General features: G+C 46.5%; 1 protein-coding gene across 5 annotated transcripts in view; it reads right to left on the reverse strand.

Moving 5' to 3' along the window:
* Positions 1–15,984, reverse strand: part of MIPOL1 (mirror-image polydactyly 1) — a 291,843-nt gene that overhangs the window by 216,409 nt on the left and 59,450 nt on the right. For all 5 annotated transcript variants that reach the window (XM_034768596.1, XM_034768593.1, XM_034768595.1 and 2 more), the window contains one exon: positions 2,499–2,727. In XM_034768596.1, coding sequence (XP_034624487.1) covers positions 2,499–2,727 — 229 coding nt within the window. The remainder of the gene's footprint in view (positions 1–2,498; positions 2,728–15,984) is intronic.

Consider the following 15,984-nt stretch of genomic DNA (forward strand, 5'->3'; position numbering starts at 1 on the left):
AAATTTACTGCTGAACCTTTATAGTAGCTATTTTGCTACTAAGGTCTGGTACCAGCTACTGTAGGGAGCTGATAACAAGGGGTGAAATCCTTTCCTGGTTAAAAACTGAATTGGGCACTTTTGCTATACCAATCAGACCAAAATTCAGGCTACATTAACAGTATACCAATGTCTACAAAATATTGTCTTGTAGTCTACCTTTCTAGGACCCAACTCAAAGTAAGATTTTAAAAATTCCTTTTACTCTGTCACCTGTTATTTACAGATAACTCAGATTTTAGTAGCTCTAATGCAGAACCAATGTAGACATGTTCATAGATTAAAGAGGAAATTCTTGGATTATAAGTAACAGGCACAGAAAACTTAAGTTTTATACAATATAACCCATTACCTTTGACATACCAACTCTGCAACTTTTCTTGTGTGAGCTATCTTCAAATACAATACATGTCCCAAAAATAAAGAGGAGAAAACCAAGGGTGATCTTTCCCAGACCGCTGAAGACCTAGCAAAATATTTTCAAATGTGCCTAAGTGTCTTTGGAGCCGAAATCCCATTTTCAAAAATGTACTTAGACACTACAGTCCCATTGACTTTGGCACTACAGTCCCATTGACTTTGGCACTACAGTCCCACTGACTTTCAATGAGACTTCCTAAGTCAATGGCTCCTGATTGCCTAAGTCACTTTTGAAAATGGGATTCAGGCTCCAAAGTCATGAGGGTGCATTTGAAAATTTAACCCCTAGTAAATAAATCAGAGTTTCTCATAAGTACATACACACATGATTACATGAAGGTATATTTTACATTCTAATCATAATGAAAATGCAATACAGATTATCACAGGACTCAAAACAGGTCAAGATAAAGAATGGAAAATAATATGGATAAGTCTACTAAAGGCCTTACAGAATATCTGCATTAAGATAACCAGTGATTAACATATATAGACCCCAGAAATTTTTATTGTGCATAAACATGAATAGATCAAGGATGAAACTATGGGTCCTGTCTCCAGCACACAAAGAAACAAATCTTGGATCCATAGAGCCATGGAGAGATCAGCTGCCCCCTGGAATGTGTTGAGAGGACCATGCATGGAATTCTAGGGCTACCGCAGTTGATTCTTGGGCCCGTTCACCACTTTCCATCAGAGACATCCATATTGAGTAGCATGTTAGCACAATTATGTCAAACAAGGGTAGCCTGCACTGAAGCAAGAGGCAAGCTGTGCAAGTGGTAGGACCAGATATCAGTTCAACTGGACTCTTCAACGTAAGAAGTTGGTATTATGAAGGCGAACACAGGAAGCGTTATTAGCACAGGAAAAAGATATGAGGGAATCTACATGGAAGGCAGAAAGATGTAAATACATATCAACTTGCCCCTCCTTTCACCTTTGCTACTGACAATTTACTCACTTGCCCATTTCACATCTAAGAGTTGCATTTGACTCTTTCACTTCTCTCTCCTTTCACATCCCAGCATTCACCACTTCTAAAACCATCCTTTCTTTTCAGTCCCCATTGCTAACACCCTGGCTCACATACCATGCCTCTGTCTGACCTGAACTATAATATAACCACCTCATCCCCAGCCTCCTGATCCTCCCCTCTTCAATCTATCCACAATTTTGTAGCCATGTTATAATCTCTCTCTCACTCCATGGACCATTCCTCCCTCTCCCATAGCCCCCTAGATTCCTTCTGTGTGTGCTTTCCACAAAGTGTCCTCCTCATCCTCACTTTTAAGGCTTTGCCTACATCTCACCTCCCATCTGCCTTTGTTCCCCTAATTCATGCCAGGTGGTCTGCCCACTCCTCACCCCTCATTGCTCCCTTGGTTTCTCCTCTTCCTACACTTGTCTTCATTCCCATCAACTCAATTCACTCATGAATGAAAGCCCCTCTTCCAGTGCACCCAGCCTCACTCTCCTCCATCAAGCCCCGTTTTCAAGACCCATTTCTTTTGCCTTGGTTTTCTTAAGTGGCCTACACTGCTGTGCTCTTTCTCCTATTGCCCAGCCCGATACCAATTGTAATTAGTGTCAGAACTTCATTTGTGACATAAAGAGACTTTGTTTTAACCATTGCCCCTCATTTTGCTACCCCTTCTTTTCTACAGTTAGCTTCATTTTCAATGTTTGTCTGATGCCAATTTTACCTTTTTTGGGGCAGTGACCATGCCTTGCTTAAATTTCAATAGTGTTTTGTACGGGTTTATTATAGCCCTATGTAAATATTTATCAGCACCACAATAACTTTGGACTAGTGCTTGAGGAGAAACGGCTGAAAGGAGTGGGAGACACACTGGATTCCAGAAGGAGACTTGGCCTACGGGTGGGAGAACATGGTGACCATTTTTATGAATCCAACACATGAGCAGCCTTATATTCATTCTAAATTACACAGAAATGCTCCATATTTTTGGAATTTTACCCATAATAGTGAAATATTCTCAATCCAGGAAAAATATATAAAAGAAGCTTGTATTTACCTTGATTCTTCAGCAGTACAAGGGGCAATAACATGATCTAGACACACATTCTGGGTGCTAGCACTCTGAATGCTGAGTGAGGTGGCTGTTGGCAAATCTGACAGGTTCATTGCTTCAACATTGCCTTGGATGACCAATTCATTTTGTGGTTGTAGGCTTCTTGAAGAACTTGGATAAAGCTGAAATTTCGGACAAAAGTCTTCTCTTTGCTGTTCCAGATTACAGATTTCTATTTGAAGATAAAAAATAACAAAAAGTTCTCCTTGAACTACTTTTTAAATTGAAGGAAAGCATACACTTAAAATAATTTATGAAGTTTTAAAACCCACTCACACTTTTCTTTGTAACAGAAGGAGGAAACATACCAATTTAGGCCCATTGCTCCCTCATCCTATTGATGAAAGGAGAGGAGTGTTATCCAAAGCACTGACTCAGGAGATCAGTCCATATTCAGGAGTTACTGATTTCTACTGGATATTTCACAGTCAAGTCAAACATTTTTCCCCATTTCCTGATTTCTCTTCCCCCTCAATTACTTATTAACAGGATAGATCATTGGCCCTGTCATAACTATAAAGGGAAGGGTAACAGCTGTCCTGTGTACAGTGCTATAAAATCCCTCCTGGCCAGAGACTCCAAAATCCTTTTCCCTGTAAAGGGTTAAGAAGCTCAGGTAACCTGGCTGGCATCTGACCCAAAGGACCAATAAGGGGACAAGATACTTTCAAATCTTGGTGGAGGGAAGACTTTTGTTTGTGCTCTTTGTTTGGGAAGTTGTTTGCTCTGGGGACTGAGAGGGACCAGACATCAATCCAGGTTCTCCAAATCTTTCTGAACAAGTCTCTCATATTTCAAACTTGTAAGTAAACAGCCAGGCAAGGCGTGTTAGTTTATCTTTGTTTTCTCAACTTGTAAATGTACCTTTTGCTAGAGTGTTTCTCTCTGTTTGCTGTACTTTGAACCTAAGGCTAGAGGGGGGTCCTCTGAGCTCTTTAAGTTTGATTATCCTGTAAAGTTATTTTCCCATCCTGATTTTACAGAGAGGATTTTTACCTTTTTCTTTAATTAAAAGCCTTCTTTTTAAGAACCTGATTGATTTTTCCTTGTTTTTAGATCCAAGGGGGTTGGATCTTGATCCACCAGGAGTTGGTGGGAGGAAGGAGGGGGATGGTTAATTTCTCCTTGTTTTAAGATCCAAGGGGTTTGGCTCTGTATTCACCAGGGAATTAGTGGAGGTCTCTCAAGGCTACCCAGGGAAGGGAATTAGCTTTGGGATGGTGGCAGCAGACCAGATCTAGGCTGGTAGTTAAGCTTAGAAGTTTTCAAGCAGGCCCCCACATTTGTACCCTAAAGTTCAAAGTGGGGAAGCAGCCTTGACAGGCCCTTACAGATGACCTGCAATAGCCAGGGTAAGCCTGTATTATAGCACATTAAGAACCTGATTCTCGTTTACACTAAGGCCTCTTGACTTCAGAGCTTACGTTAATTTTCCTTTTAGCTCCCAAAGCACCTGGCTCCACTCAGCTCTCCAGCTTCCACAGTAATATGATACTTTAGCATGTGCTATGATCGTTTTGCCACCACAATTTGTGGAAGTCTACTGGAATATGCAGCCAGTGCATGTTGGTGCGTCATTCACCCAGAGAGTTTAACAATATTTGCAAATCTTCAGAACCAGGTATACTCTTAGCTATCTGTTTTATGTAGATTAAATAGAGACTACTAAGAGTTTTATTTCTAAAACTTCTTGAGGAGTGTTTTTTGTTTTGTGTCATTGTTGTTTATTATGATAGCTTTTATTCTATACATTCTTGGATCAGACTGATTATTTTCCCTCAAAACAGATAGAAGAAAAAACAATCTATGCCCTTTTACTGTTCTATGAATAGCCTTAAAATACCCATTAAGCAAACCCAGGCTACTGTACTGCATATAAAATAGAGAAGCAGAGACTTTAATCCAAAAATACTCAAATGAAGTAATTCCCTAAAATCTGTTGAAATTGTGGGAATCTCTCTTTCCTGAGGGAGGAATAGCAATGACACACAATCACTTGCTGCAAACTCTGCCTCAGCACTGGGACTGAAGCTTGCTCCCTCAGGTCAGGCTATCGCAGTGCTATTATGGAACTTAAGTAGGACAGGCAGGACTCCTGAATCAGGTGTGCACTACTGCTCTTTGTCCCATGCACCCCTGGTTTCTGACTGGCCATTCATTGAAACTGCTGCTGGATTTATGAGCTATTGGGGGAAAGTGGTTCAGCCTCTTGCTCCTTGCTACAGTACTCAGCAAAGGAAGACCTCGCTGTAATGAACAAGGCAGAGCAGAGACACAGAGTACAGATCTTGCCCCCACTAGGGTGTGGGACATTCTGGGTATATTCAGTCACTATTAGCTAGAGAACTAAGGTAATGGGAGTTTTTATTGCCTTTAAACCCTTGTTGCGGGGTGGGGGGGGGAGGGGGGCATCTTTTTTGGTTGTGTAACCACTAAAGCGAGTTCTCCTTGAATTACCTTTAATTGCTTCCCTATCTACCAAAGTACACATTGAAGAATCTTGTCTGCAAATGCATTGTCTCCTCCACTTCTCCCACTTTAGATACCCTTTGTGTTGCATACAAAGTAATACAAACCACCCTTCTGCACATTGTAGGATGGGTGGTGCATTACTGAAATTGGTACTTGCTCTCAATAGTTTGGTTTAATCTTGGGAATTTTTTTTCTTTCTGTATCATAGCAACAGTCTCTATAACTAGTATTTATTTGAAGCACATCAAGCAGGGATGGGTTAGTGACTGCGAGGAACTCTCCAACCACCACACACCTACTATTTATTATTTGTATTACTTTTGGGCCTCGAAGTCCCAGTCATGGACCAGGGCTCCCTAGGATTAGGAACTGTACAAACATAGGACAAAAATATGGTTCCTGCCCTAAAGAGTTTATCATCCAAGTATATAACAAGCTATCAGCCTTTGTAGTTACATTGGGACAGATCAAAATTTCAAGAGATCTCAGCCCTCATGCTCCAGGGCATAAGGAGATCTTTTCCTTTTCCTATTTTTCAAATCTGCCCCTTTTAAACCTCATCAAAGTATGTACTGAGTTCTTGCAGGAGGGTGAGCTGAACTGTACTGTTTAGGGCACTAGTAGGGTGGTGCTCTCTGATTCCCAATCTAGGTGTGGTTAGGACTTGGAAATCTATGTCTTCTTTGAGTCACCAGCAAAGCCAGTCATCATTGCGATGGTTTCAAATTTGCATGGGACAGGGGCCAATCTCAGCACACACTGCCGGCAGCAAAGAGCTTTACAAAAGCAAGCAATTTTGCAGGGCATTTTTCAGCAGGATGTTTCAATTATCTGGTCTTAGGGCCTGTAATTGATCTGGCTTGGGGGATGCTATTTTGACCTGGTCCTTCCTTGCTAGTTTTATAAGACAGAGAGGAAAGGTGGCAGCCTCCCCCCTCAGAATTGGAAGGACTATCTTCCCAGGGGCATTAAGGTTGAAGTTGTTGCTTGTTCAATAAAGCTGCATCCTTTCTTTGCCAAGGCACTACATCTGTGTCATTGTCCTCATTTGTGCATGTCTGGACCAGAGAGCTTTGAGGAAAACTTTGTAAATGCGGTCAGGTTTACTGTGTATAGTGACTTTTATCAAATTCAGATATATTTTATTCACCAAATAAACATGACCATTTGTCCTAGCTACAGAACCACCCTCAACTCCCTAACTGGGCTGATGCAAGATGATAACTTGGCTTATTGCTAAATTATGCAACAATATGGATCATTGCCCACCTTGGGTGTGTTGCTTCATGCCTCCTCTGAACCCTAAAGTGTGCATTAATCAGCACTAGTGCACAGACACAATAGACACTGAAAGTATATGGATAATCAGGCTGCCTGAAAAGTGCCACGGATGGGACTCGCAGCATCTTTTCAGACATTCTGGAATATATTTTCATTGAAGTGGTACCACAACATGGATTTTGACTCTTCTTGCATGGGCCAACCAACCTTTTTTCTATATAAACTCCATATTAATATTTCACTGCAAAAGTGAAACTAAACAGCTGATCATCAATTTATCTTGAATGAATTGCCCATTCATGTTGAGGGAAGGGGAGGCAAATGTTAAGAAGGGATACAAAGACAGTAGAATTGAAGCTGGCAGGTGTGTGGGGTGGAGAAAGGTGAATTGGTTTGTGCTGAGAATAAGATGGAGGGAAATTTAGCATGTTTAACTTGGGAGTGATGGAAACTGAAACAAGTAGTAAACATGTAACCAATAAAATATGAGCCTACCATATAAATGCATCCTTCCCCCTAGTCCTCCTCTGTCTTTGTCTTTTTAAACTGAACACTCTTTGAGGAAAGGACCATGACTTCCTCTGTACATGGAAAACACCTAGCAGTTTTTGAGCACTGCCACAGTCTAAGTTACAGCAGTCATTACTATTTCTATCATCACTGAAATGTCAGAGATGTTGGGGTGGGGAAGCGGACTACTTAGGGTTACCATTCGTCTGGATTCTGCCAGACATGTCCGGCTTTTTTGAGTTAAAAATAGCGTCCGGGGGGGAATTTGTAAATGTCCGGATTTCCCCAAATAGAATGCCAGGGCCCTTCGGACATCCAGAGTGTGCAGGCTACGGTGACTCAGGTCCGTGTGTGGTTTAGGAAAGATCACTGGTAAACAAATGTCCTGGCCCATATGGAATTGTGAGACTACCTTAGGGAGGAATTTTGGGTGTGGCCTGAGTTGCACTTTGTCCCTATAGAAAACTGTATAAGGAGGCTCCGAGGTTAGGGCTCGTAACTCGGACACCCCCCTAGTCGATGTAATGGTCACCAGGAATGCCACTTTCCAGGAGAGGTGCAGGAGAGAGCAAGAGGCCAGGAGCTCGAACGGGGGCCCCATAAGCTTGGAAAGGACCAGATTAAGGTTCCAGTGGGCATGAGTAGGGGAACACTCTCTCCAGTCCCTTGAGGAACTGCACCACCATGTGGTTAGAGAACACAGAGCATCCAGATTCCCCCGGGCAGAATGCTGAAATGGCAGCTAGATGCACCCTGATTGAGGAAGGAGCGAGACCCTGCTGCCAGAGCTGCAGGAGGTATTCTAGGACAACTAGAATAGTGGCCTGGAGTGGCTGTATCTGCTTAGGCTCACACCAGCAGGAAAATCTTTTCCACTCAGCTAGGTAGGCCGCCCTGCTAAGGAGAATTTGTAGTACCGGAAGAGAGCACTGGCTCTCCATAGCGTTTAGCCAGAGAGCTTCCCCGCCATGAGGTGCAGAGACTGCAGACCCGGGTGGAGCAGGCACCCTCTGTCCTGTGTGATGAGGTCCCGGTGTAGGGGCAGGGCAATCGGAGTGGCCACTGACAGCTCTAGCAGGATTGTAAACTAGTCCTGCCGGGGCCAGGCTGAGGCCATCAAAATTATCATCGCCTGGTTCCTGTGAACTCTGAGGAGGACTCTGTGGATGAGTGGGAGCGGAGGGAAGGCGTACTTCAGACTCCTGCTCCAAGGGATCACGAAAGCATCTGCGATTGAGCCCGGACTGTGGTTCTGGAACGAGCAAAACCGCGGACATTGGCTGTTGTCCTTGGTGGCAAAGAGGTCCATTTGGGGAAACCCCCACTCGTGCATGCGGTATTCATAGATTCATAGATTCTAGGACTGGAAGGGACCTCGAGAGGTCATCGAGTCCAGTCCCCTGCCCGCATGGCAGGACCAAATACTGTCTAGACCATCCCTGATAGACATTTATCTAACCTACTCTTAAATATCTCCAGAGATGGAGATTCCACAACCTCCCTAGGCAATTTATTCCAGTGTTTAACCACCCTGACAGTTAGGAACTTTTTCCTAATGTCCAACCTAGACCTCCCTTGCTGCAGTTTAAGCCCATTGCTTCTTGTTCTATCCTTAGAGGCTAAGGGGAACAAGTTTTCTCCCTCCTCCTTATGACACCCTTTTAGATACCTGAAAACTGCTATCATGTCCCCTCTCAGTCTTCTCTTTTCCAAACTAAACAAACCCAATTCTTTCAGCCTTCCTTCATAGGTCATGTTCTCAAGACCTTTAATCATTCTTGTTGCTCTTCTCTGGACCCTCTCCAATTTCTACACCTTTCTTGAAATGCGGTGCCCAGAACTGGACACAATACTCCAGCTGAGGCCTAACCAGAGCAGAGTAGAGCGGAAGAATGACTTCTCGTGTCTTGCTCACAACACACCTGTTAATACATCCCAGAATCACGTTTGCTTTTTTTGCAACAGCATCACACTGTTGACTCATATTTAGTTTGTGGTCACCTATAACCCCTAGATCCCTTTCTGCCGTACTCCTTCCTAGACAGTCTCTTCCCATTCTGTATGTGTGAAACTGATTTTTCCTTCCTAAGTGGAGCACTTTGCACTGTTGTTATGACCTGCTGAGGCTGTCCGCTAGTTTGTTCTGTTCTCCCGGGAGATATGACGCTATGAGATGGATGGAGCGGGCTATACATGAATTTTCAGTGACTAGTTCTGACAGCCCAGCACATAAGAGGTTAATGGGGGGAGGGGTAGCTCAGTGGTTTGTGCATTGGCCTGCTAAACCCAGGGTTGTGAGTTCAGTCCTTGAGGGGGCCATTTAGGGATCTGGGGCAAAAATCTGTCTGGGGATTGGTCCTGTTTTGAGCAGCGGGTTTGACTAGATGACCTCCTGAGATCCCTTCCAACCCTGACATTCTATGATTCTGTGGTGAAAAGTCCCACAGAAGAAGGGCCTCTCAGCAGAGGGGAGAGGAGCAAGCTCTGCCCTGCTTGTTTATATAAAACATGGCGGTAGTGTTGTCTGTCAGAACTGTCACGCTGTGACCTTCCAGAGTAGCGTGAAAGGTTTGGCAGGCTAGACGAACCACCCTGAGCTCCTTCACATTGACGTGGAGCGACATCTCGGCCTCAGACCACAAGCCCTGCATCCTTAGGTCCCCTAAGTGAGCTCCCCAGCCAAGGCCTGACACATCTGTCACCAGCGTCAGAGCAGGCTGCAGTACGGCGAAGGGGATACCCTCGCATACTACTGGCTGATTGAGCCACCAGCGCAGGGAGTGCAACACCTGGGCCGGAAGCGTCACGACAAGGTCTCTTCCCAGGCGATACGATCGGGCAAGCCACGCTTGTAAAGTCCTGAGCCGCAGTCGAGCGTATTTGACTACGTGGGTGCACACTGCCATGTGCCCTAGGAGCTGGAGGCATCATCTGGCCATGGTAGTGAGGAATCTTAGCATCGAGTCTATGACCCGCTGGATGACCAGGAACCTGGATTCCGGAAAGCTTGCTTGGGCCTGCACCGAGTCCAGCACTGCCCCGTTGAACTTCAGCCTTTGGGTTGGTATCAGAGAAGACTTGGGCACGTTGACGAGAAGACTCAGCTTGCGGAATGCATCTAGGGCCACCATCACATGGGAGCAGACCTCCTCTTTGGACCGACCCACGAGAGAAGCCAATCGTCTAGGTATGGGATGGGTATACCTGTATTCTCCTCTTTCACAGGAAGGCTGCCACTACTGACATGCACTTTGTGAAGATGTGGGGGGCTGCCGCCAGGCCGAATGGGAGGACTGTGAACTGGTAATGGTGCTGGTTTATGGTGAATCATAGGAACCGCCGGTGAGCGGGGTGAATAGCGATGTGAAAGTAGGCATCTTTTATATCGAGGGTAGCATACCAATCCCCCGGATCCAGGAATGGGATAATAGTGCCTAGGGAGACCATACAGAAGCGGACCTTGACTAAGAACTTGTTGAGCCTGCGAAGGTCTAAAATGGGCCAAAGGCCCCCCTTTGCCTTTGGGATGAGAAAGTAGAGGGAGTAAAACCCCTTTCCCCTTAATTCCCAAGGGACTTCCTCCACTGCCCCCGCCTCTAGGAACAACTGTATCTCCTGCATAAGGAGTTGCTTGTGAGAAGGGTCCCTGAAGAGGGAGGGGAAAGGAGGGTGGGAAGGAGGAGAACTGCAGCATGTAACCCATTTGTAATGTGCATAAGACCCAACGGTCCGACATTATACGGGACCACGCCTGGTAGAAGTGGGACAAGTGGTCCGAGAAACATGGGGAAGGATCCGGGAGCTGGGTTGGTACGCTGTCCTCAAGCGCACCTTCAAAACCCTTGCTTGCTGCCAGGCTGGGGCTTGCTTTGGCCCTGGCCTTGACTAGGTGTGTTATTCCACCTGCGCCTGTTGTCTCTGCCCCTCCTAGGGTGGGGCTGGTACTGCCATTGTTGCGACAATTGGGGCCTGAATGGCTTCCTCTGAGTTGCCGGGGTGTGCATGCCTAACGACTTGAGGGTTGCCCGAGAGTCTTTAAGGCTATGCAGCCTGGCATCCGTCTGGTCGGAAAAGAGGCAAGACCCTTCGAAGGGGAGGTCCTGGATGGTGTTCTGGACCTCCGGCGGAAGGCCCGAAGCCTGAAGCCACACCGAATGCCTCATCACCACACCTGAGGCAACTGTTCTGGCTGCTGCGTCTGCTGAGTCCAGAGAGGCTTGTAAAGAGGTCTTGGCAACTGCTTTTTCCTCTTCTATGAGGGCCGTGAACTCAGGCTGAGAGCCCTGGGGCAATGAGTCTTTAAATTTGGAAACTGCTGCCCAGGAATTAAAATTGTGCCTGTTTAGGATCGCCTGTTGGTTCACAATCCATAATTGGAGGCCCACACAGGAGTAGACCTTCCTGACTAAGAGGTCCAAACGTTTAGCCTCCTTGGCCTTGGGGGCCGGGGCTTACTGGCCATGACGCTCCCGTTCATTCACGGCTGAGATGACCAGGATGATAAAAAGGAAGTTGTATCCCTCGAAGGGGCGAAGTACTTCCTCTCCACCCCGTTTGCCTCTGGTGCGCTGGAGGCTGGGGTTTGCCAGACCGTCTTGTAGTTAGACTGGATGGTCTTTATGAGTGGGAGCACAATTCTGGAGGGACGTTCAGGGCTTAGTATGTCCACCATAGAATCCTCCTGCTCCACCATTTCCTCCGCCTGTAGGTCCAAATTTTGTGCGACCCTGTGGAGCAGCTCCTGAACTGCCCTGTGGTCGATCAGGGGAGGCCCTGACACTGCCATGCCCGCCATGCCCGCCACAGCCTCGTCTGGGGATGATGAGGTGGTGACGGCCTGCTGAGCCTCTTCCGTTTGTTCTTCCTGCCCTTCATCATATGTCGGGTAAATTGTCCCCAGGACGGCCCCGGGCTTGGTGCCACTTCCGCTCGCTGGTGTTCGGGAGAAGCGTCTGGCGGCCTAGATACCCTAGTCTCCTTGGGCACGGAGGGGTGTCTGCATGGGGACTGGGACTGGTGCACCAAATAGCCGGACCTCGAAGGTCTGGAGGAGGTCCCTTGCTTCTGATGATAGGGCTAGGGTGTCCTAAAGGGCCATTGTCCTGGCGGTCCCCATTGGGGATGCCACGCGGTCTGGGGCTCCCTGCTAGCTGGTGCTCTGTGGGCATAGCTGGAGCAGCCTGAGTTGACCTCGGATTCCGAGGAGGCCGATCTCGAAGGCCAAGGCGGTGCCGTGGCACGGTGCTGTCAGGGGGCTGGAGAACGGCTTCTCCCTGACCGGGACCGGGATCGGTACCGATGCTCTTGGAACCGGGATCGCTGCCTTCTACCCGGGGCTGGGGATTGCAGCCTTATGTCCCCTTGGTGCCGGCTTAGTGGTGGTGCCGGGGAGCAGTGCACCGGGGAAGCTGGTGCCATGCGCTGGCTTGGTTCCGGTGCCATCGAGTCGGGCTGAGTCAAAGGTAGCTGGGAGTCCACAGAGGCTGGGAGTCCACCGGGACCGGTGCCATGAGCGGTGCCGGGGAGGTGACCTCGAGCGGCGCACCGTTGCCAGCTTGCCTCTGGACGGCACCCTTGGCGATGGCGCTGGAGGCTGCTCCTTGCCAGGGCGGGTGGTCTTTTGCCACCTCAAAGGTGTCTGGTGGAGGGCTGTTCTAGGATGTCCTCCAACCCTTCTTCTGCGCTCGACCCACTTAGCCCGGGGCTCGACGGCTCTGTGGCGCCGGAGCCACCAGTGCATGTCCTGGGGCCGCACTGCCCTTTTGAGTGCTCTGTTCCTTGGGAGGCGCCGCCTTCTTATGTTGGGAGTGCCCTCTGTCACCTTTCGGCTGCCCCTTCGACCGTACTGGAGAGGTCGAGCGCTGCCTGGGCTTGTCCTGTTGTTTCGGTGCCCCACTGGTACCAGATCATGGATTGATGCCGGGGCACTCTGCACCAAGGACACCGGCACCGAAACCGGCTGGTCCGAGGCCACAGGTTGTAGCGTGGCCTCCATGAGCAACTGCTTGAGGCAAAAGTCTCTCTCTTTCTTAGTTTTTGGCTTAAAGGCCTTACAGATTTTACAGCACCCAGTGTGGTGCGCTTCCCCCAAACAATGGAGATAAGAGTCGTGGGGATCACTGATCGACATAGGCTTGTGGCAAGTGGAACAAGCCGTAAACCCTTGGGCCTGCAGCATGCCCTGCAGCACAGGGCTGGTGCTGGAAACAACTTCCAGACACCTAAAACAAAAGAAACTTAACTATCCACTATTAAGAAGTGCTAACTACTAATTTCTGTTACAACTATGCTAAGGGATCACTTGCAAGCGAGAGAAGAGTTGTCCCAACATCGCCACAGACGGTAAGAAGGAACTGAAGGGGGGTCGGGTCGGCAGGGGTATATATATGCACCAGTGTGGAGGCGCTGCTCTGGCGGGCTCCCCTGCCGATCCAACGGGAGCCGCTAAGAGAAAAAGTTTCTGACGTCCATGCACGCAGGGCGCGCACACCTAATGTGGAATGGACGTGAACAACACATGTCGAAGAAGAACCAGGTTGCTAAACTGCTCACCCCCTTCCCGACTAGAGGTCCTGTATCCTGAAAAGGAGGGTAAAGCCCATATAGAAGAGTTTTACTTGAATAAACATGCAGTGAAGCAAAATGACACTGAGGGAAAGAATCTACTCATGTTGCTTGGTGTAGGTGGGGAGAGGCGGGATTGTTTGGGCTGTATTCAAGGATCTACATATGCCTGCTTTCTCCTCCCTCATTCCCATTAGGGTCATCACAAATGCAGCATGTATGAGGTTGCAAAGTACCTTGGCAAAGAGCTTCTACTACTTTTTGACCTCCCCTACTCAGTTGACATGCTTCTTTCTCAATGATGTTGTCCTTTACGTGTCTGCAAACCAGAAGTCTTCAAGATTTAGCCCAAATAAATTAGTGAGAAGATGGAGAAGGACTTGGGAAATTCAGTGCAAGTAGATAATGGAAGTAATTCCAACTTCTGTTTGGCAAAATTGTAACAGCTGGCTCAAGCATTTAATACAGAATATTGCTACAGGATCAACAGCTCCCATTTTCAAAATAAAAGCCTCAGGTTACCTCAGCCTGGGGTTTTTAACATAGACTGACCTAAGTTGATCGTTTTATTGATCTAAGTCATAGTATTGAGTGTCTAAACTTGGCATTAGTCTAGGAGCATCAGGCTATTATCTTGCAACTGTCCTTCATTGACACTCAATCTTTTAATTAGGCCCTATTAAGTATTTTCCTTGTGTCAGGACTATCTGAATGGATCTTAATATGCTTTTTACAAGGACTCCATATGAGGCCTAATAGCATCACCTGTGCAGAGTTCAGAGCAGCTCCATGGGGAGGCTAGAATCTGCAGCCACAGAAGTTTAGGGACATCCGGGGGCTCAGATCACACTCAATGTAACACTTAATTGAATCCCTTCCCCTTTCTGTAACTTCACGTAGCCTGACTTCCACAAATGACAGCCAGGCCCTTGAGAATTACATCAGGGAAAGTGCAGCACAGGTGCAGTATATCCCTATTCCCTCATCTGTCCCTAATTGTCAGCCTGGTAAAGACTGAACAGGCCACAAGGCCTGAAGACAGTCACCTGATTCACAACAGTTGCAAGACACGGAGAAGAGAGCCCCATTAGGCTGAAGACCCTAAAATCTCTGGCAATTAACTGGGACAGGCGAGGGTCTCTTAAGGAATTCCTCCAAACACAATGCAAGGCAGAGTTAGTGAGGTGTTTGTTTTCTTTTGAAAAACACACACGTTTAAGAAGCTGTAGGTTGATGGCCTGTCATCTCTGCCCATGGAGGACTCAGTGCCACACCTAGGGTCTTTATTCAAGCATAGTTTTATTCTCCAAAAATACAACTTAGGCAAAACCTTCAACCCAGATACAAGATTTTTCCTCTTTATCTCTCTTAGTCCATCTCGCTTCAGAGTTGACCATAATCTCCCTCTTATTGCTACTCATTCCTCCTCCAAGCCACTTGCTTAGGAGTTGCCCTTCTCCAGGGTCTGTCAGAGGAGCCAGCTCCCCTCACTAACTGAGCTCTATCTCACTCTTTGTAGATTCCTCATTCCTCTGACTCCTTCCCAGCTGGGTCCCTAATTGAACAGGGTCATTTGATCCTTAGCCCATCAAGATCAGCTGGGCAGATCACAAGTGAGGCTGGCCCTGACTCCCCTGAAAGGGCGAGTCACTCTGTGACAGGGACCCATTAATAATAATGCCACCTCGCTCTTAGCACTTTTCATCAGTAGAAATCAAAGCCCTTGCATCGAAGAAGGTCAGTCTCATCCCCATTTCCAGATGTGTTAACTGGGTCACAAAGACATGAAGTGAGACTTGCCCACTGTCATCCACATACCCATGGCAAAAATGGGCATAGAACCCAGGTGTTTTGAATTCCACTCCAGTGCTCTATCCACTACCTCATTACTGGCCCTTCTCCTTGCCCCCTTCTAAATCTGGTGCCATATAGAAACTCTTTTCTTAAGTTTCTCTTTTCTTTTTCATTGGCTTCATTAGGACCCTAAGAGAAACAACAAAATGGAGTCAAAGAATAATGATTTTTTTTAAACAGTGAATGTGGAATAATGTTTCCCTATCAAGGAATAAAGAGGAAATTCAAATAATTATAGTGGTATTCTTCCAAAACTCAGGATGGTCATAACTTTCATTAACATGCCAGATCACAATATGATCTCACACAAAAAACCCTAGAGACACATTTACAAACTTTTTTATAATTTTTAACGGTTTGTGTAAAAATAATTGTCCTCTTAATTAAAATGAAATTGTAATTCTCAAACGTATAACTTTTCAACTACGAAAACTGCTTTGACAGACAGTTGCATTAGTACAGCACTGCAGTTTAAGAGCTGGGGCTTTTCTGGTTTTGGTTTGCATTTTCAAAGAGTCCAAAATGGTGATGAAATGGACAGAAATCCTTGTTATTGGAAATTAAGCAAGAAAGTTTTTTGCTAATAGTTCACAGAGCAAAACTTGTATAAGTTTTATTCCGAAATGTCACTTATTTCACATGATTAAAAAAACTTTAAAATTTACTTTTGAAAAAGTCAGATGTCCTTTGGCTGCTAGAATATAGACAAAACTCAAAGTTTAATGGTTCATTTCTTTAAATCTTGATG

Source organism: Trachemys scripta, chromosome 4 (genome assembly GCF_013100865.1).
Source record: "Trachemys scripta elegans isolate TJP31775 chromosome 4, CAS_Tse_1.0, whole genome shotgun sequence".
Taxonomy (NCBI): domain Eukaryota; kingdom Metazoa; phylum Chordata; order Testudines; family Emydidae; genus Trachemys; species Trachemys scripta.